Raw genomic sequence first — 20336 nt, 5'->3', positions numbered from 1 at the left:
TTCATAACCCTGTAGTTTGACAAAAGACATTTCTGAAGATTTAGCTAGTTCAGTTGTACGTTGTAAGTCAGTCTTCAAGAGGCCTGGCAGGTCTGTTTTGAATGCCTACTTCCATATTTAAGTCAGCAAATATATAGCCTGTGGTGGAAGATGTTATACAATTTCATTGCTTTCTTATTTATTCTTACATTACTTTCTTCTGAAACTTACTTATTTCTGTTATGCATTCATCATTAAAAATTGTAAAAATAAGCCTAAAACAAACAAAAAAGTGTCAGCTATTACAAATGCTGACAGTGAACACTGTAATAACTGTAGGTTTCTTTCTTTTCCAAGGCCCTGCTCTGTGCTTGATTTGTCTGGTTGTCATAGCAAAGTAGCCGTTGTTAGGAGCTTCCCAGGGTCATATAAGACTGCTACACCAAGACTAAGGGCCAACAGAGGGATGAAGAAAAAGGAGGACAGAGAGGGAGAACAAGGCTATTAACTATATTCAATGCCTTTTGTTTTATGAATGTAAGGTTGGTACTAAGGTCGGCTATCATGATTCTAATTGCTCTGCTTTTTCATTAATGTTTAACATGCCAAGTTCTAACAACTGCTCATTAACTACTGAAGCTAAACCAGGGCTCATGTACCTGCTGTGTCTCCCAACCATGAACATTTGATAAACAAAACCATTTTGTTACTTTGAGAGAGTTCATCTCTTATTTTCCATGCACTTGTTGAGTGACCGTCTCCAGCCTTACAAACCAGAGGTCTGTCCTGCGAGTATGCCTCCAGTTCTGGACCTCACCCATAACCTCATCAATCATCAACCTCGCCTTCAGCTCCGCCCTTCCCCCCTCTGTATACTGGTGCAGGATTCCTCATGCATGACATGGACTGGTAATAATTTGTGTGTCCAGTTTTTTAAAATCACATTAAGCATAAATTAAGCAAAAACATATCCAGCATGTTCAATGATAAGCATTATATAAATAAAGTTTTCATATTACCTCTTTAAAAACAAAGTGAAAACAAATTTCACTAAGAAGCCTTGAGAAGCTAATGCGTTCACATCTGGATGAGTGTACAATGAAATATAAACAAAATGCCTCTGTCCCATGACAGGACAGAAGCTGTCTCAATCCAATTTGTTACATTTAACAGAACATAAGGAAAACTGGCTAGGCCTGTATATTTTACCTGTAAATGGGAAATAGTAAAAGTTGGCTGAAACATTTTACCTGACTAATGTGTGTATAGAGATCTTGGCATTTGTTCAGATCTGAAATGTGCTTAATGTGCTTAGACTCTGTCATTAAGATAAGTTATGAAAGGTTTTTATGTGACCTGGCCATTCATATAACACTCAGAAAGGAAATAATGCAGCACTGACATTCTTTCTCAAATGAACAAGTCCCATTGTATAATTTTTATATATATATATTAACAGAACCTCCATTAATTGTGCATTATAGTCATACCATACAAAAGGCTTACATACAGTTGTGTGTATAAATATTTATGGAACAAACAATGAAAATATAGACTCTGGCAAAGAAATTATTAACAAACTAAAAATCAACGTCACCAATCTATGTAATATTCTATTAATAATACTTAAACCAGGTCTATCTATCTGTCTCCTTGGTTTTGGGGAAAAAATCTATTACAAATTTAGATTTTCATCTTTAAAAACAGTACAATTAGAAGAAAAGCAAGGATCCTGATTATTTAGCAGATGCAAGCTAAATAATCTAAAATACTGACATTGTGCGGCTTATATAACTTGCAGCATATACCATAGCATAGTTTCTATAAAAAAACCCACTGTGAAAGCATCTTTGGAAAAGAACACAACTAGTAAAAAACAAGTAGTACAAAAGAACAGAATCAAGCAGATGCTTTGTTGTTTGATATTAAGGCACTTAATAGCATAGTAGTGTATACTATAGTAAACAATAGTATCTTGACACTCACATTTTACCTCACATTTTGGTGAACATACTGACCAAGTACTTAATGATAATTTTTATACACAAAACTGACATATTTAAGAAAAAGAATCATCATTGCTAGATGCTATTAAAGCATTTTCTCATTTTTAAAGTCAATTTAGTCAGTGTTAACAAATAAATAATTATTTACAATCCCCAAGTTCTGATAGTAAGAGTCTAAACATAATCCCACTGAACTGAAAATCACATAAATAATTTACAAAAGAAATTATAATACAGTCTTAATATAAACATCTTCATTTCAAAAATCCCTAAAATGATTATAAAAAAAATACCCTTATTAGAAAATGGTGTTATAAAACAAAAATTAAACAACAAGAAAATAAATGAATAAAAAATCCAATAAAAAACAAACAACTAACAAAGTGACAATACAGAAAACATAAAAATATAGACTAAAAATAAAATAGAAATATGTGCAAGTAAAGCATTTTGGTGCTGACAGTTCAGTAAATAAAATGTAAATGAAGTGTTTTGGCTTATCTTAAATGGCCAGATGTAAAGCAATACATATATTTATATATAAATAGCAACCTGTGCCATGCTTCTTGAACATTAATTTCAGACTATTTGCAATTTTGAAAAACACATGAAGTGGTTGTACAAATATTTTCTGTAATAAACCATTTCAGATCGTTTTTGCTGTGAGGTGGATCATTTTGGTTCACCTCCTTCCATCAGTTCCATACTTAGAAATTGAATGGTTTCCTCATTAACCTTCCAAAGCACTTATAGGTTGGTGAAAAGGGAATGTGTGTGTTATTACGTTATAGTCCTTTACATGCTTCATTGCTTGTCTTGCTCAGTTATCTGGAAAGAAAAGGGACTCATTAATCAGACAATTCCGAATCACAGCAACAACAGCCAAGATGAGAATCCAGATTTTCTTTTATTTTGAAATTATTAAAGTATAACTGGAGCCATAACCAAAGCAACAATCCCTGATACAGAATAAACACCATCCGGTAAGCCAAGTGCTTTGCATTCATGTTGTATGTGCCCAGGTGTTGGAATGCCAAAGGCATCATTCATTAAAAACTACTGAGATGCCTTAAAACCATACACCCAATGATGATACTGAACTTCTGTTCTACATCATCATTTGCAGGCAAAAAGCGTGATCAAGTTTAGCAGCAAATCCCCCTGAACCTTAGAGCCACAGTTACCTCATAAACAGTGGAAAACTCCGGACCATCTGCACGGTGAACAGGGAAAAGGTAGGAATGTGTAAAATAGCTCTCATTTTTTGTCATGTTAACTCCATGATGACCTTGATGCTTGAATTAATAGGTTAGCATGATAGCTGACAATTTAAAGTAGTCCACTTTCTTCAGAGAAAGTTAATCTTTTTCACAAATGTTTACAAAAACTTCCAAGTGTCCTTGCCCCATTAGAATTTAGGTCCACCCTAAACACAGTTCTTTGAATTATATTGTCTAGGTGCCTTCACAAGGTAGTAAATTACTCACCTCGACATTCATATTTAAGATCAGAGAAGAACACCAGTTCTTGTGAAAAGACAAACAACCCTAATCGTCCTCCTGCAAAGGTCTTGTCATAGACTGGCCCAGAGTCAGCCATGATCTGTTTTCCCTCGTACACTACCACTCTGAAAGAAAATGTATATACAATATATTTACCATATGTTTACAGTAGTTCTAAATGTACTGTTTTGGCGTTGTATTGCTTACCTGATGAACCCAGTCTTGGGTCTGTGAATGAGATGCCACCTATAGGCAGTGTAATCCTTCCAGCCAATATTCTTGGGGTCATGCCAGAGAGTATGAACCTGTAACAATGAGGTCAGAATTCACTAAAAAATGGTGGCTCTATAAGCATCAAGATAGGTACATTCATTGTCCAGTACAGTAACTAAATGAAGCAGATAGCAGGATTTGAACTGGGAACTTGGATTGGGACTGTTGTTTGAATAAGTGTAGCTGACCTGACCAGATGTGTTTCCAGTGTGCCAGAGAGCATTGCGCAGGCTCTCTCCAGTGCCTGTAGTGGAATTGACCACTTTGAGGGAGACTCCTGAAATGCCAAAGGCCTTTGAAGGCTTCTCCTCCCAATATGTTTGCGTGATCTGTTTCCACATCACCACATAGAAGCGGGAACTTGACTGGTAGCCAAACACAAATCCAGCATAGTCGTCATCTCTGTCAGTATTTACATAGAATGTGCCACTGAAGTCGACAGCACTGAACTCGTCATATCCTAGGGAAGAAACCGCACAAGTTAGCAATACCAAAATAAGCTGACTAGTTAGGTGCATTCTTAAAGAGGGTATTCGAAGGCATTCAGACTCACCCACTGCAATGCCTGGGTCAGAGTTGGCAGTCTGAACCAACTCCTTGCCCTGATGCCTGACTACCCAATTGGGATCAATTTGTGTGGTCCCTTTGGGATCCAAATGCACCATCTGGAACTTCCTGAAATCTGTTATACTAATAGCATTGTTTTCCGGGCATACATCCAATATGTCTGGGATGCTGTCATTGTCAAAGTCATCCTTGCAGATATCACCTCGACCATCGCCTGAGAATAAAGAGTTGCATTATGTCACAAATCACTGTTATTATTCTTAAACATTCTGAGGACATCTGCAAAATTTACAACATCTTTTTTAATGCCAAACCAAAAGTTCTTGGACAATGTAATGAGCTAAAAAATTATTTCCAGTTTCCAAAGCAGTAATAATTCCGGAGTTTGACATTTAAAGTCAACAGCAGGAAGTTAAAGGTGCAATCAATTATAAATTATTTAAAAGAAAATTATCAATCTACAGACTATACTTATGGCAATTACCAATAGATAATATAATTGTCAGCATTCTAGACAAAAGCAAATAAATAGACTATAATCAGAAAGATGCAAAAAGTAATTTCACTAAAATATTGAATTTTACTTAACAACCCACTTGATGGTTGCCAAGGACATCAAGTAATCTCAGTCATATAAGCATGCTGTGACAACCTCCGTCAATATATGTAACCATCTCACAATGTGAAGTCTATTAAATCCAGTCCTAAATTATGAGATGGGAGTGGTGAAGAATAAGGCAGACATTTCTGCACAGACCTTTGAGTGAAAAAGTAGATTCTTTTCTTTCACAACTTTGTTATTGCTCAAGGGTTTGACTTGACTATCAAATAAACAGACTGATGAGGTATGAAGAGGAGTGAGTGAGCCTCTGGCAAACCCTGCAAGCTGTTTGCAGTTACAGCCAACCAAATGAACACCAGGTGAAATTGGGCGCTGTGGGATAATTAGGAGCATTATTACCTCACTCTGAAACAAGCCGATTGGGGGCTAGTCATGCACTCGCGTGACAATGACATCAGCCTCAGCCTCCACTAACTTGTTAACCTCATCTGAATGTGGCTGTAAAATTGAAAATGTGTCTCTGTGTTGCTATTTGAATGTGTGTGTCATAGTTTAATGAAAAAAAAAAAAGAACAAATTTTGTATTTTGTATTTAGCCCTGTGACAGGTACAAGATGCAGGTGAGGAGGAGCCCTGGAAGACGGCAAGTAACTATCCATAGTAGACTGTCCAATTTCAGCACTCATGCATCACTGTTATCACTACTGGCTATCATACTTCCTAAGACATGTTCCTGCAAGTGTGGGAGAGAAGGAGGAAAGAAGATTCCAGTGGCATTGGCTGGGCATGTAATGATTCTGGGCTCATCCCTGCAGCATAACGTTTAATAAACCTGAGATGGAAAATAACATTCAAACATTTGGGGATTAACCCCTGCAGGCCCATACCTGATGATGCCCCTTTGAATATGTTTAAATGTTTTTACTGTGTAAATAATAATCAATATTTACCCAGTTCAGGCCAGCTATTCACCTATCTACAGCTGAGCTCATGAATTTGTTCTTTAATTTCTTTTGGATATAATTGTTTTGAATGAAAAGCCCACCTTACTCAAAATGAAAGCTGTTAGTGGCCACTTAGTATTAAACTATATAATTATTATTGGGCTTTTATTATATATGGTATTAGGAACATAAGAATGTGAAGTATACCTGTAGTTACTGTAATAAAAACATTAAAGCTATATATACATATAACCAAAGCCACAGAAACACTCTCACCCACCATCTGAGTCCTCCTGGTCTTTGTTGGATACCAGTCTGCAGTTGTCTTTGTCATCAGGAATTCCATCATTGTCATCATCTGAATCACAAGCATCTCCTTTCCCATCATGATCATGATCTGCCTGGTTGGCATTAGGAATGTAAGGGCAGTTGTCGAGGTTGTTCTGATGGCCGTCTTCATCAATGTCATGATTGTTGTCACAGTGATCTCCAACAAGGTCATTGTCTGTGTCAGCCTGTTCAGCATTAACAAAAATATCACCTAAATTGCTCAGATTTCACTTTATGTTAAAAAGCATGCTAAATAAACAGATGAGATCTGTGAAAAAAAATGTAATAATGCATGTAAATACATGTATGTATAATTTTTGTATTTGTATCTTTGTGTGTAGCATTCACGAGCTAACACATCTTGGACCTGATCTGGGTTATGAAGCAAAGGGCAGTTATCACATTGGTCTCCAACTCCATCCATATCTGTGTCCTTCTGGTCACTGTTGTACACATATGGGCAGTTATCATTTTCGTTCAGGACCCCTGAAACCAATAAGATTTTACGTCATTAGAATATGCCATAGAATCAGCCTGCCTTAGATGACTGAGTTATATTCACTTACTATAAACTGCTAGATTAACAAATTCCTAGTTTATAGACATATTATAACCTAAGTCTCCAGTAAATTTTGCAAAGTATTTATGATCCCTTGTCACTTTAAGGCAGGATAAAGTGGGGGATAAACCCCTGTGCTGTATTTACCACTGACAAATAGCGGAAATAGCTGGAAAAGGCTGGGTTGAAAGACACTACAGAGGCACTAATCATGGTAGCAAAGGAATAAGCTCTGAATATGAGATCAATAGAGGCTGGGATGTACCAGACCAGGCAGGACCACTGATGCAGGTGGTGCAAAGATGCTCCTGATGCAATCCAGCACAAAACAGCGGGATGCAATATGTTAGCAGGCAGAGCATACATGGAATGCCATAATCAAGTGGCTGGCATAATATACAGAAACATCTGTGCCAAGTACGGGCTGGAAGTTCCAAAGTCAAAGTGGGATACACCCCCAAAGGTGGTGTAAAATGACCATGCTAAGATCTGTAGGACTTCCAGATACAAACAGACAAGATGGTAATGGCTAACAAACAGGACATAGTAATGGTGGATGAACAGGAGAAGAGAGCTGTAGTGATAGATGTGGCAATTCAAAGTGATAGCAACATCAGGAACAAGGAACACAAAAAGCTTGAGAAGAACCAAGGACTGAAAAAAGAGCTAGAAATTATGTGGAAGGTGAAGGCAACAGTGGTTCCAGTAGTAATCGGATGACTAGTGGCTAAGAACCGTAAACTGGGAAAATGGCTACAGCAGATCCCAGGATCAACATCTGAGATCTCCATCCAGAAGAGTGCAGTCCTGGGAAGAGCTAAGATTCTATGCAAGACCCTCAAACTCCAAGGCTTGAAGGTAAAAGACAAGTGAGGAAGATGAGTGAGGAATTTTATATATATATATATATATATATATATATATATATATATATATATATATATATATATATATATATATATAAATATATATATATATATATATTAGGTCATTATGATGAAGATTGTCTGCTAAATTCTGTAAATGTAAATGTAAAAACAATATTAGAACTCAGGAAAATGTTTAATGAATATGCAAAATATGTACAACATATATACAAAATAGGTTGGTTTGCATCAGGATTTTTACGACACTTTCATCCCATACCATCCCCATCGATGTCCACTGCACAGGCATCTCCCTCCCCGTTGTTGTCAGTGTCAATCTGAGCTGGATTATGCTCGTATGGACAGTTATCACAGCGATCACCCACATCATCCTTGTCATAATCAAACTGCCTGGGGTTATACAGCAGGTCGCAGTTGTCCTGTGGAAAAAGCAAGAAATACAAATTCATGAATTGAAAGTAAATTCAGATCTTGTGAGTTGGGAGATTAAGTGATATATAAAGGAAGTAAAGGAAACTTATTACAGTAATGTATTAACATGGAATAAAATGTGTATTTAGCATTCAGCTCTTAAAAATCCATCTTCTATAGAACCTTTCTAAACCTGATCAGTAAAATAACTACTTCACAGAGTGGTTGACAAAAGTTTGGGGACATTTACTCTCTCATCTATGATTCCATCATTGTCATCATCCTTATCACAGGCATCTCCTTGGCCATCCTTGTCAAAGTCCTCCTGACCAGAGTTGGGAAGGTTGGGGCAGTTGTCCTAGATGACCAAAGAGAGCAGATCTTTTTTTCTGGCAACAATCACAACAATTTTTTTGGTGAAATCTCTTCAAAATCTCCCATGGGTCTGGGAACTCATCCACATGGTGTCAAAGTACCTTCTTGCAGTGATAGGTGGCATTGGTCCTACACACCAAATTGTGGTTGGGCCAGCCATCCAGGTCAGAGTCTTCTCCACAGATGAAGCCATCTCCAGCATAACCAATCTTACACTCACATTTATACATGGGGTCACTGAAGTGGCCAAGGTAGATACACTCAGAGAACCTGTGGCAGTTATGTGTCCTGTCCTTGCAAGGATTCTCTGGTTCACAAACCTGTAGGCCAGAAATTGAAGAACCAAATTCATTTTACCTTTGACATAACTTTTCTACTCTCATCATCCCACAATGGCAGTAAGTAACCTAGATGTTAACAGACTGACTAGGAAATAGGAGTTTTGATGAACAGAATCTTCAACACTGATCTGTTGACTATGGTTTTATGTCATGCTATGACCTTCACTGGCCTTTGGCTCCCTGGTTCTAAATTAATAAAAAGCATTTAATGGATAATCCCCTGAACATTCTCACTGAGTCACTGTTTGTGTTGGATAGCTGACGTCAAGCTGCTTCAGTCATTATTTAAAAGCAGCCATGAATTTCCTCCTCATCAGCCAATAAAACTCATCAGCCAATAAAACACAATTAGACAGGATTAACTTGGTCCAAGTGGAGAAAGGGTCAACTATCCAACACACCTATAAACTGTTAAATGTTTGTTTGTAAATGTCTGTTTGTCTTTTTGCCATTGACTGTTTTACTTTAGTTAAAGTAAATTTATTCTGTAAAACCTCTTTATTCTAGACAGATTGATCTATACTTAAGCACAATAACAAAATATGTAAACTGTCTCCACCATAGTTGTCAGTAAGGAGACTGCGGGGGAGGGGTGGAATGTGAGAGAGTGAGATACAAGGTCTGGATTGTTTCTCTGTGTCTGGGATTCATAGTGAAGGAATGTCATATTCACATGGATCTGCCACACATACTAACACATAATGCAAAACACAAAGAACTCCACACTCTCACTATTGCATACATAAACAGAATGACGTGCCAAGGCCTTGAGCTGATCACATGATCTTTTTTTTTTCCTTAGATCCCTTTCTTATAGAATCAATTCCAACAGAAGCATCACAAATGCTGCTTAGATTTAAAGATTGTCTTGCGACCTAATCATGACTAAAATTTTGGATTTCATGAAACCATCTCATTTGCAACAGCATATTATTTCAGTGTAATATTATTCTTTGACATGATAAAGAATTTATTAGTAACAGGTACTGTCTCCTATGCCATGTGATTATTGAACCTGTATTTTTGTAATCACTGGTGCTAATTGTCCTAGGCTAACCTGTTTATTATCTTTGGCAGCTTCTACACCCATTCCAAAGGGCTGGTTGCCTTTGTAACGGGGAGGACATGGAAGGCAATGAAATCCTGGGTCTGTGTTTGTGCAGCGCTGGATCCCACTGACTTTGAAGCACAAATCAGGCACCAAGTCACACTAGAAAAGAAGCACATCATTACAGCAGTGAAATTACAACATTCTGCACTAAAACACAACAACATTGGGAAATTTTTTATAAGCTACATCTACATCAGCAATTGCACCCCACTTTGACCAAATTTGGTGTATAGTCACTTAAATCAGTGCCACACTGGACACACTCTTCTATCTGGTTTGGTGATGCTCAGTGTTTTTTAATGGCGTCATTATGTAGGCTGGTTATGTAGACTGTGTGCACGGATATGATGGAGCCATGGGACAGTACAGGCTTTTCATGCCATGCTGATTGCCCTAACATATTCTTTCTAGCATCCTCCCTTACCTCATTGACATCCTCACAAAATTTTCCATTCCCGCGGAAACCCACAGGGCAGGGACCACATTCCCACGAGCCATCAGGCGCACTGTTGCAGTCCACCCCTCCAAAGCAGGGATTGGATAGACAGCCATCTGAGTGAATGAGAGAAAAAGTGAGAATTGAGAGAGAGAGAGAAACCCAAGCTCCTTAAAATTTGCTTTATAAATTTAACTGTAAGCAGCAACGCACAAGTTCACTTAAGGGACAATGCTTTCAAATATTTCTGGCTGGCTGTTCCAATCCATGTCAACAGAGATAATGAGCACTTATCTAGGGAAAACCATTGCTTGTATGATTGTTTGAGGAGAAACAGTCCAGATGGGGAGGTCACTTCGGGGCATCTCAAGACCGGAAACAAAGGCAAGGTAGGATTAAGGAAAGGTTGACAGGGCCTTCTGAGAACGCACCCACGGGGCATGCCTGCTTGTTGCACGCCTCTGTGTCCCTGGCCTCTCCTAGACACCGTCTGCCTCCATGCTGAGGCCGTGGGCTGTTACAGACGCGGGTGCGTCCCTGCACCCCACCGCCGCAGGTGGCAGAGCATATCGCCCAGGGCGACCATGGACCCCATCCACCATCAACTGCAAGCACAAGTCCACGGAAACAGCACTCATGAAAAATACACTGATGCATTTCAAATAACATGGTGTTGGTTGAGGAAGTCTGCCTGTTGCAGCTCACTTGGGCAGGGCTTGGCTTCACAGCGCTGGGTCTCTCTCCCACTTCCCTTGCAGTCCTTCCCCCCAAGCTGGGGAACGGGGGAGTTACAGTGGCGAATTCTGGTGATCTGCCCTTCCCCACATGTCACCGAACAGGAGGACCAAGGTGACCAGAGACTCCAACCACCATCCTGACGAACTGAAAATGGAACGGAGGCCTTTCTGTTATATCCAATGAGTCAGGCACTTTAGAATACAAATTCACACACTCTCTTTCTGGGTATTCTTTCTAAGGTTTTTATGCATTCTTTATTATTATAAAAAGGCTTTAGTCATTTTCTTAGGATGACAAAAAATGCCAAATAGCTGCTGCATGGTAATATTCTTTAATACTGAAGGACATTTCATAAATCATTGTCAGTGTGCAGAATGCCATCTTGCCTTCATAGACCACAGACATATGGTGTCCATCAACCTCTTACTAGTGTTGCGTGATAAAGGTTTATTTCAGTTCCTCATACTATTGCCCTCAGCTTGATAAATCAAGACCAACTCCAGCAGAAAAAGTGGCCTAGTAAATTTGAAGCATACACAAAGTTGGAGACATGAACTCTCTAAGTGTAACTGAACTAAAGGGTCATTTGAAAATAATATTGACATGTCAATTTTGTATACTCTAAACAGCAGAAATTAAGTACTTCAGAAGCATTCAGTTAGAGTTTTACATTTACATTTTTCAGGTTGACAAGAGAGGGAAAAAACAAGCCGAAAGGTGGTTTAAATATGGTTTTGTTACAGTATATCTCTCTCTGTATTAGTCCCAAACTGTTCTTTTTTATCCAAACATCTGCGCATGACAGCCTCAATGCTGTATTTACAACTATTATTAATGTAACTTGGTCACACCTAGAAACCAAGGACAATATGCAGTTGCTGTATGTGTGGTGCTGACAAAGACAGAAAGCTCTAGTGTTGGCTGTGTAATGGAGGACCATGGAAACACACATGGTCTCTCTCACCTCTGCTGTCACACTTCGCCAGACTGCACCTGCGTGTCTGGATAGACGGTCCACTGCAGGGGTTGCTGGTGGCATCACATGACCGGCCCCTCTGCTGTGTGCCAGTGCCACACGTGACTGTGCACTCTGTCCACTCGGACCATGGTGACCAGCCATCCTCACTGTCCTTAGCTTTAAACAGACACACAAAGCAACACAATTGCTAGAGTGACCGAAAGTTAAATGGAGGAATTTATTGTGAACTTGCCACTCCCTCTGTGGTTCTTCTCTTTGTGGCAGGGTTTAGACTCTGAGTCACAGGTGACATTATTACTCTGAGCCCACTGTGAACACTTCACAGGGTGGAAGCATAGAGCATTGATATTTAATGCTCAGCAATAACAACAGATGGTTGGCCTTTTGAATACATCAGGCTGTAAAATAAGATGTATCATTAAACTTGGTAAACATACTGAGTTACACAACCTGTTAGCTAAGGGTGTAAGTGTCCAAGGTATATTTCAGTGTGTGCTTGTACATCGTTGCATGGTGGCTAATAACACCTATCTGTTTTGGAATACACTAAAAAGGCATTGATTCCTAATACATACTCTTAAACATTAAGTGCAAACTTATAGTCTTATAATAATTGAACCCAACTGGAAATCAATTCTGACCTGAGTTCTCTAGTGTTCTGTGCTGATGGTATGATGTTAGTACTCACGCAGGCACATAGGACAGCACTCTCCATCCAAGAAAATGGGACTAGCACAGGCTACAGGGGGACAAGTAATCTGATGACACACGATCTTCGACTCCTATGAAACAAAAGAGGGATTTCTTATTGAAGGGGAACAAAAGACCTAAAATGCAACACTGTCTCTCCCTGTCCCCTTTCTTCATGCCTAATACCTGACAGGTGCACTTGGTGCAGCTATCTACCACCCAGTCCTCCTGGTCCTCAAACAGGCGGCCATCTTGCCAGCACATATGCTTATCTTTGACGTTCTTCATATTTCCCAGAGCTTGCTTCATTACTGTGTTTTCCTCTGTCTGGGAGACAGACAGACATATAGGAGGACAGAAACATAAGGTCAAGATCAAAATGATATTTATACAAAAAAAGAATATGTAACGTATGTGACACTCATATCTAGTGCAGCTACTAAACACGTCAGAAGACCAAAAGCTCAACCTTCCTCACAGGGAGGAAAACAGTGAGACATATTTGACTTACTTGAGGATATTTATTAAAAAAAAGTTAGTAGATGCTTAGACACACCTCTTTATTAGCCCCACCTCATAAGTACACAATTAGCACTATAGCCTTATAGATTTGTGCTAGTTTTGCTCTGAGCATCATTTCTGTTTCTGACCACAATGCCATTGCTGGCGGGATATTTTTGGGTGGTGGACCATTGACATTGACAAACGTAAAAGCAAGCAAGCAAACAAACAAACAAAAAAAACAGCAACATAGTTGTGCCTTGAACAACCGCATCATCCATAACCATGCCACTAACATGTTGTTCAATATTAACATGCACACCACTAGTGTCCTGTTTCATAGACTCAATAAGAGCATATTTTGCATATAAACATGTTTGTTAAGAACAACCCAAATAATATGCACTAAACTGTGAGCAGTGATCTGTCTGTAGTGTAGTGAGCAGTAATATGAAGGTAAGATGACTAATTGTGAACACCAAAAGATGGGCTACAGTCTGTCTTCATAAAATGAATATAATTGAGAGAGTTTTAGTTCATTAGTGGCCAGTGCTTGAAGTACAAGTCAGGAGTTTCTATCAAAATAGCTGATGAGCCGATACAAAGAAAACCAGTAAGATCTGTCTTGGTCACTGACAACTGGGGTACAGTCATTAGGAATATCATAGATTTCTGTTAGATTTTGAAGAACCACACATTTCTACCATACTATAGAGCTGCTAATTTTTTTTTTATCCATGCTTGTGTGAGCCCAACTACAATTGTGAAGAGATCAAAAAAGCAAATGAAGAAATTGGAATAAGGAAAATGGCAGAGACATGCTGTACATACTTCTGATGTACTCTATTCACAGCAAGAACTAAAATTAATGTAGGTTTATGGATGTTTGTATATGAAAGTATGCCTATGTATGAGAGTATATGTATACGATAGAAATTGAGTGTATCTGTGTCTCTCCATGCACATGTGTGTGTAAGTACTTGTGTGTGTGTGTGTGTGTGTGTGTGTGTGTGTGTGTGTGTGTGTGTGTGTGTGTGTGTGTGTGTGTGCACATATGCATGCTTGTGTGCGAGACCATGCTGATAGGCTGTGAAATGGCACACCACTCGGACTGCATGAGCCTCAGGGACCGATTGCATCCAGCGGCAGAATTTCCCAGAGATCCTGCCCAGACTCCCTCATTGCTGGGAGGCTCCCAAAGGAAGAAAAAATGGGGCAGTTTAAACACAGCCAAACAATCCAACTTGCACTCACAACCATGGGAACACTTCCTGTATCCTGATAAAATGAACCACAAAAGCTGAAAGCTGCTGCAGTGTATTCCAGTAGTCCAGCTTTATAGAAACTACCTTCCACCATGTTTTCTTAACTCGCTGAAGTGTTATTGCTCTCTTGGCCACATTTTCATGCACATTTTCACTTCTCATTCCTTCTCATTAACATGCATGGCCCAAGGATGATGCAGTGGCTAATGGAACTAAAAGAGCAGTGGGACAGGTTCTCCAGGCTCAGGTGACATGTTAAAGCCTGTGGCTTACCACTTTCTGCAGGCCATCGATGAGGTTGCCCACCACTATGCGAAGGCCCTTGAGTTCCTGAAACATGGAACTGATCTCGTCACAGGAGCGCTCGCACGTATCTGACAGTGCCTTCTCCACCTTTTGCCCAATGAAGTTAGTGGAAACTGCTGGGCTGACGTCCACGACCTCTACAGTCTCACTAAGTATGTTCACTTCCTCTGAGACAGAGAGAGGAAGAGAGAGCGAGATTTCAAGATTAATGACAAACACATGAACAGATGAATGAATAACAAATGAATAACAGATGTTCGCTGATCGACTAATCCACTTGGTTAAGTTAATGACAACATTTAATATAGGTTTTAAAGAGCACATTGATATTTACAAGAGAATTCTCAGCATCTCATACAAAACTGACAGACTTTGCCTCATATAGCTCTGACATGTGCCATACATCACTGGCTGACTCATAATTCTCTGAGGTGTGACATGCACCCAACTTGCACGGCTTTTCCCTAGACCTGGAGAAGTGGGCCAGAAGTTCCCCTAGAGGTATTCCCAATCCAACCCACAGCATTTCTGCAAAACTGCAAAGTCTTGTGCTAGGCTATTGCCTGGTCTCCCCCTTCTGACCGTTCTGATGAGGGACCAAACAGAAAAATCAGGTAATTTTTTTCAGTTAAAGCATCTAAGGTCCTAAAAGAAACACCCTGAGACTGTGGAAGATAACTCTTAAAATCATTCTCTGTCCACTCTAACTTGAACATGATAAATATGCCACTGAAGCTATGCAGAAAGATCATTCCAGGTAGGACACCTAGGGCACGTCCCCAGGGCTGAAACTACGAAAAGGCATAGGAATGATGATCATTCAGCCAAGAAGCCCATTAGGTATCTTGAGACATTTCAGGTCATTCGTGTAAATTTCTCCAGATAAATGAAGACAGGAGACTGTAAATCACATAGTCAGGCTGGCCCAAAGCTGCGTCCAGAAATCCCTTTGAAACCAATGCTTCATAAGCATTTTTTTTCTGAGTCTGCTGGGCTCATTCAAATCTCTTAGGTATCCCCTGACTGTTGAGAATGTACGTGTGCATGTATGTGTGAGAGTATATGTCTGCATGTTTATGTCTGCATGTAGGTACTTCACAGAGTCTGCTATTCTTGGAAGATTGTTTATCTGGAAAAGGCACTGCTAAATACATCCTTGAAGCCAAGGCTTGTTATTATGCTGTGTATGCAGGACCAAATTGTGCATATTAAACTTAAGACAAATAAAGAACAAAAAGTATATATGCTGCATTCTCTATGTCACTCACACTGTTATGCAGTACTGTGTGCTTGTTCCACAGTCCAACATGGAGCTCCTAAACTGGACCAGTGGTCAGTTTATAGGCACTTTTGCAAGATTCCATAAAAGTTTACACTTGATATTTTGTGGAGGGAAACAAAAAGCCAGTTACTTTAAATGTCGCATGCAAAGCTGTTCCTCCAGATATACCTGAATACAGCTGAGGCATAGACCTCCATATGCACATGAGGACTTTGTGTGGTCACAGCCCAGAATCCCTTAGTTCAGATGAGTGGAGGCCTAAGCCAGGTTAGGTGTCATCTGGCTTAGGGATGAGAAAGAAGGCTAGCCCCAGCCGAGTTGATTTACTTGGGCATATGGGCTGTCTTGGCCCCTTCTCTGTGTGAGAGTGCGAGCAAAGGACCACAAGGCAAAATGCCCACAGTGAACAAAGTCAGAGGATGAAGACTGACTCACCAGCCAATATATGATCTCACTGCATGGGTGTGTGTTTGTGTGTGTACAAAGGGCAAGTAGCAGGGTTCCCAACTTGCCACTATTTGGTCCATTTTTCCCCTGTTGTCAGTGCCAATGAATATTAATGCAAACATCTGTATCTCCTTTATGATATGTCCATGCTGGTTGAATTCATGCTAATTTGCCGACACAAGCTTTTCTCATAAACATAACGTAATGCTCTAGGAGAAATTCCACAGCTCTGGAATACAGGTTTCATGACCCACTTTGACAAATGGCCCAGATGAAGACTAAATACAGTGAAAAACATATCATCTCACTTAAAACAAAAAACATCAACATGTACTGAGTGAATATCTAGGAGAACTACAAATGTTTTTACTCTTAGCACAAGCTCATCACTAAAATCACTCATTTAAAAATATACAAAATAATGAGGTCCAGGAACAAATGACCCTGCCACTCTTTTTTTCCACTGGTAGATTAATCACAGAGGCTTTTTAATGGGGCATTTCAGCCACAAATGCTAACATCACTCAAAGTAAGCATGTAGGGACCAGTTAGCAATATGCAAATGAAACCATACTAACTTCCCCTCCCCCCACTTATTTTCAGCCCCATTAGCAATTTTAGGGGAATTAGTCCTATAAGAGATAACACTACATCCTTTGCAGGCTTACCAGGCTTGGCGAGCTCACAACCCTTGTTTCTCAGAATGTCTTCAAGTGGCATATCAAAGATGAAGCGAACATTCTGCAGCAAACCCTGCAAGATTACATTGGGTTTAGTACTGTTGCAAGCTATTATTAATGATCTAGTTGCTCTGCTACTAAATATTTGCTCTCTCTTAGCTTTCCATTACCATAACTGAGTAAGGGTTATGACTGTGGCACAAAGTCTGAAATAGTTAATTGTGTATTTTGTGGTAGACCTCCTATCTAGAGCTTAATACTTAGATAGTTGGGTGCTAAAGGAGACAGAAGTGTCTTACCCTGAAGTGGTTCTCCCTGAGAGATCCTTTGGCCACATACATGCATCCGCCCTCAACCCATAGGTGCTCATAGAAAGGCTCATCCAGGATGAAGCTGTCCATGAGGCTACAGCCCACATAGAGGCTAGCGCTCTCGCCATGAACGTGCAGCGTGATGTTCTTCCATTGCGAGTCTGACAAGTCCACGTCCTCGAAGGACACAATATTCTGAGAACCATCCACCCAGTAAATCAGGTCCAGAGAGTTGGTATGTCCGTTGGACACTATTTCAAATGGTCTGTGCCCATCAGGCCCCTCCAGGCCCACCAGGGTACCTCGAGTGCCGCGGTCCTGCCGCAGGGAGGCCGAGAACACAAAGCCCTCGTTGTTCTGGATCTGCTTTAGGAGCTGCTGGAGGACTGGTGCACCCACTGGGGGGATGTGGTCGAAGCGGATGAAGCGGTATGCTGGCGAATCCCAGTCATGTCCCTTGAAAATCTTGGCACCAATTGTCTTTCTGGTGATGTGGCTGATCTCGAACAGGTCAAAGCTAGAGTGATCTTCCACCTGGCCTTTTTATGTGGATAGAACTTTTATGTGGATGCCCACAGCAGAGTATACAAGCTACAGCTTATCTCAGAGATACTTACAACACTAATACATCTAAAATGTCATGCTAATTGTAAAAAGATAATTGAGAAAAAAAATCTCAAAGACATTAGCTCATTAATATGATAAATCAGCTGTGATTTATTTAATCACTATAAATCTTTTGGCATAAATCCTATATTAAATTAATGGACCGAATTAAAATCAATAACATAGCTAATTATAAGAAACAAAAAACTGAACTGTATACATTGCGCATTCATAAATAATACTAAAAATCTTGGACATTATAGGAAAACTAATAATGATAATTATAAAAAGTGTATTTACCTCGAGGTAGTTCTGTGGTGCATAGTAACAGCATGGGCAGCAAAAAAACAGTTCTCCTGAGTGTCATAACGCCTTCAAAAAGTAAAACAAACACAGCAACAATAAAACGACCGTTATTGTAACATTAGTACCACCATTATTATGCCCTACTGGAAACCAGCCCATCGTTTTCTATGTCATTATCTTGTCTTATTAAACGTTTATGTTATATACTGTTAGACAAAACCGTCAAATAGTGGTTTTACAATGACCATACAGTTAAACGACGGATATTGCAACGTGTAACAACACTAAGCGCTATATAAATTTGAAGTGAATTTTGAACCAGTAATAGTAAAAAAAAATCGCCACGTCAAAAACAGAATAGGAAAACTATGGTTAGTTGACCCCAGAATTTGGCTGTGAATTCTTGCCAAATTTGGCTGTGAATAGGATGTGAATTGTAAAAGATTGTATGAAAAGCCTTTTTCTCCAGACTAAAAATTATGTATTATACAAAATTATGCTGGAGGAAAACGAGGCTGAGATCACCTCACTGCAGCAATAACGGCTGAAAGAAATCCATTTACCTGTTAAATGTGCAATTCCGCCTAAAAGCAAAATTATTATCCAATGAAGAGCAAAAACGACTCTACATATATTCGGTAAATAAATATTTATTCAGTATAAAAAAGCGGTAAAATTATGAAACGCAGATCGATGTAAAATTCATGAAGTCCACTAGAGCCACACAATCCTCAACATAAAGGGGAATGCCGCGAGAGCGCTCAGCTCCGTCTTATATATGCTTCGGAAAGCGCAGGTCACTCGTATCTCAATGTGAGATCTGCTCTGTACGTTTAATTACACAATTCCGTTCCGATTGCGTAATAGACTGGTACCCTACCTTTTGCCTACGACCCAGCGCCGGTCGTCCTTGTTTCCCACCCACCTTTATCTCCCCATTCCCAACCCAGAGTCAAATTCATCTCATTTAAACCAGAGTTCATTTTTCAAGGAGGAGTTGGAGTTGAAACACTCACAAGAGACGTTCTCTTTTTTTCTCTGCGGATGAGAAAGCGTACAGTGGACTCTCGGCGAAACACTTCACACGCCAAACAAGTCTCCAAATTTTCGCAAAACGTTCATATGCCACTCAGTTTTTTTTCTCATATCATGGCGGTATTATGAAAAACTGAATTTCCCAAAGTTGACTTTACGTGGTGAATGGGTCAGTGCGTGTTTCATTCATTCTATTTTATCAAATCTGTCTAAGAAAACATTAACTGAACTGAAGATGATCAGAATTTGTCGTTGTGCGTTAACGCAGCAGGCACTTGCCATGGTGTTATGTAACAGGTTTTCATTGTGAAAAGTATTTTGGATGCCTACAAGGGTTATGGACAATGGTTACGCGTCTTGCTGACAAACTGCCTCCTCTTACCTGGAAGAATATTTTTGACTTTTGCTTCCTTTGGTGGTGTCGAAATGGAACGCCTTGTTGGAATTAGACATGCCATGATATTTGGGGTACAGAACGACCACATTGGTCCTTCTGGGAGATAAAGGACTATATAATAGTGTTATAATAGTGTTCTGTTTAAATGAACAGAGCAAAAATTACGAGAATTCTGATGAGGACATCCATAATGATAGGCTATTATATCTTAACCAACATAAAATACTAATTAGCATTTCGAACAAAGAAAACTGTCAAATATCCATATGCAGCTTTTGGGCTATATGAAGGCCTGTGGTAGCAAGCTTATTGGAGGCTAAGACGAGTGACAAATGGGGCGTATTTGTGGTATAATCTGCCAAAGTGCTGAATTAAATAATTTTCAGAACATTCAGAACGTTGCACCAGAAGAAGAACCATAGAATGTCATTTCTGTCCAAAGAATAGTCGTATACCTTTAATTCCTACTCAGAACACGCAGAAAAATATGGTGACTTTTGGATGCCAAAC

The 20336-nt window shown here is 39.6% G+C and overlaps 1 protein-coding gene across 4 annotated transcripts; it reads right to left on the bottom strand.

Moving 5' to 3' along the window:
- Nucleotides 1-1402: 1402 nt before the first annotated feature.
- thbs2a (thrombospondin 2a) lies at nucleotides 1403-19374 on the bottom strand. Of its 4 annotated transcripts, none has more exons than XM_027014229.3 (23): nucleotides 19275-19374; nucleotides 18389-18460; nucleotides 17471-18021; nucleotides 17160-17244; nucleotides 14730-14929; nucleotides 12877-13017; nucleotides 12689-12782; nucleotides 11986-12156; nucleotides 10989-11165; nucleotides 10715-10888; nucleotides 10272-10399; nucleotides 9794-9946; nucleotides 8497-8715; nucleotides 8271-8378; nucleotides 7869-8028; nucleotides 6531-6649; nucleotides 6114-6348; nucleotides 4314-4541; nucleotides 3949-4220; nucleotides 3695-3792; nucleotides 3473-3612; nucleotides 3170-3198; nucleotides 1403-2813 (listed from the first exon to the last, which is right to left on the bottom strand). In XM_027014229.3, exons 2-23 carry the CDS (start codon nucleotides 18453-18455, stop codon nucleotides 2790-2792), a joined length of 3573 nt encoding a protein of 1190 aa, XP_026870030.3. In that variant the 5' UTR covers nucleotides 18456-18460; nucleotides 19275-19374; the 3' UTR covers nucleotides 1403-2789. The 4 variants fall into 4 exon arrangements, with proteins under 4 accessions (XP_026870030.3, XP_026870029.3, XP_026870032.3 ...); XM_027014228.3 differs by lacking the exon at nucleotides 19275-19374 and adding an exon at nucleotides 18958-19255; XM_027014231.3 differs by lacking the exons at nucleotides 3170-3198; nucleotides 19275-19374 and adding an exon at nucleotides 18958-19254.
- Between the last annotated feature and the right edge of the window lie 962 nt (nucleotides 19375-20336).

Source organism: Electrophorus electricus, chromosome 5 (genome assembly GCF_041902795.1).
Source record: "Electrophorus electricus isolate QZ-2024a chromosome 5, ASM4190279v1, whole genome shotgun sequence".
Classification (NCBI taxonomy): domain Eukaryota; kingdom Metazoa; phylum Chordata; class Actinopteri; order Gymnotiformes; family Gymnotidae; genus Electrophorus; species Electrophorus electricus.
Note: the sequence above shows the minus strand (reverse complement) of the source record. Positions and strands in the feature narration are given on the sequence as shown.

What these genes read in the sequence shown, in the direction of transcription:
- thbs2a (XM_027014229.3), bottom strand. Translation starts at nt 18,455, where the DNA reads ATGACACTCAGGAGAACTGTTTTTTTGCTGCCCATGCTGTTACTATGC. An exon ending in TCGATGGCCTGCAGAAAGTG is followed by an intron (nt 13,018 to 14,729) that starts GTAAGCCACAGG and finishes TCTGTCTCCCAG; the next exon opens with ACAGAGGAAAACACAGTAAT. An exon ending in TGCTTCATAACCCAGATCAG is followed by an intron (nt 6,349 to 6,530) that starts GTCCAAGATGTG and finishes AATGCTGAACAG; the next exon opens with GCTGACACAGACAATGACCT.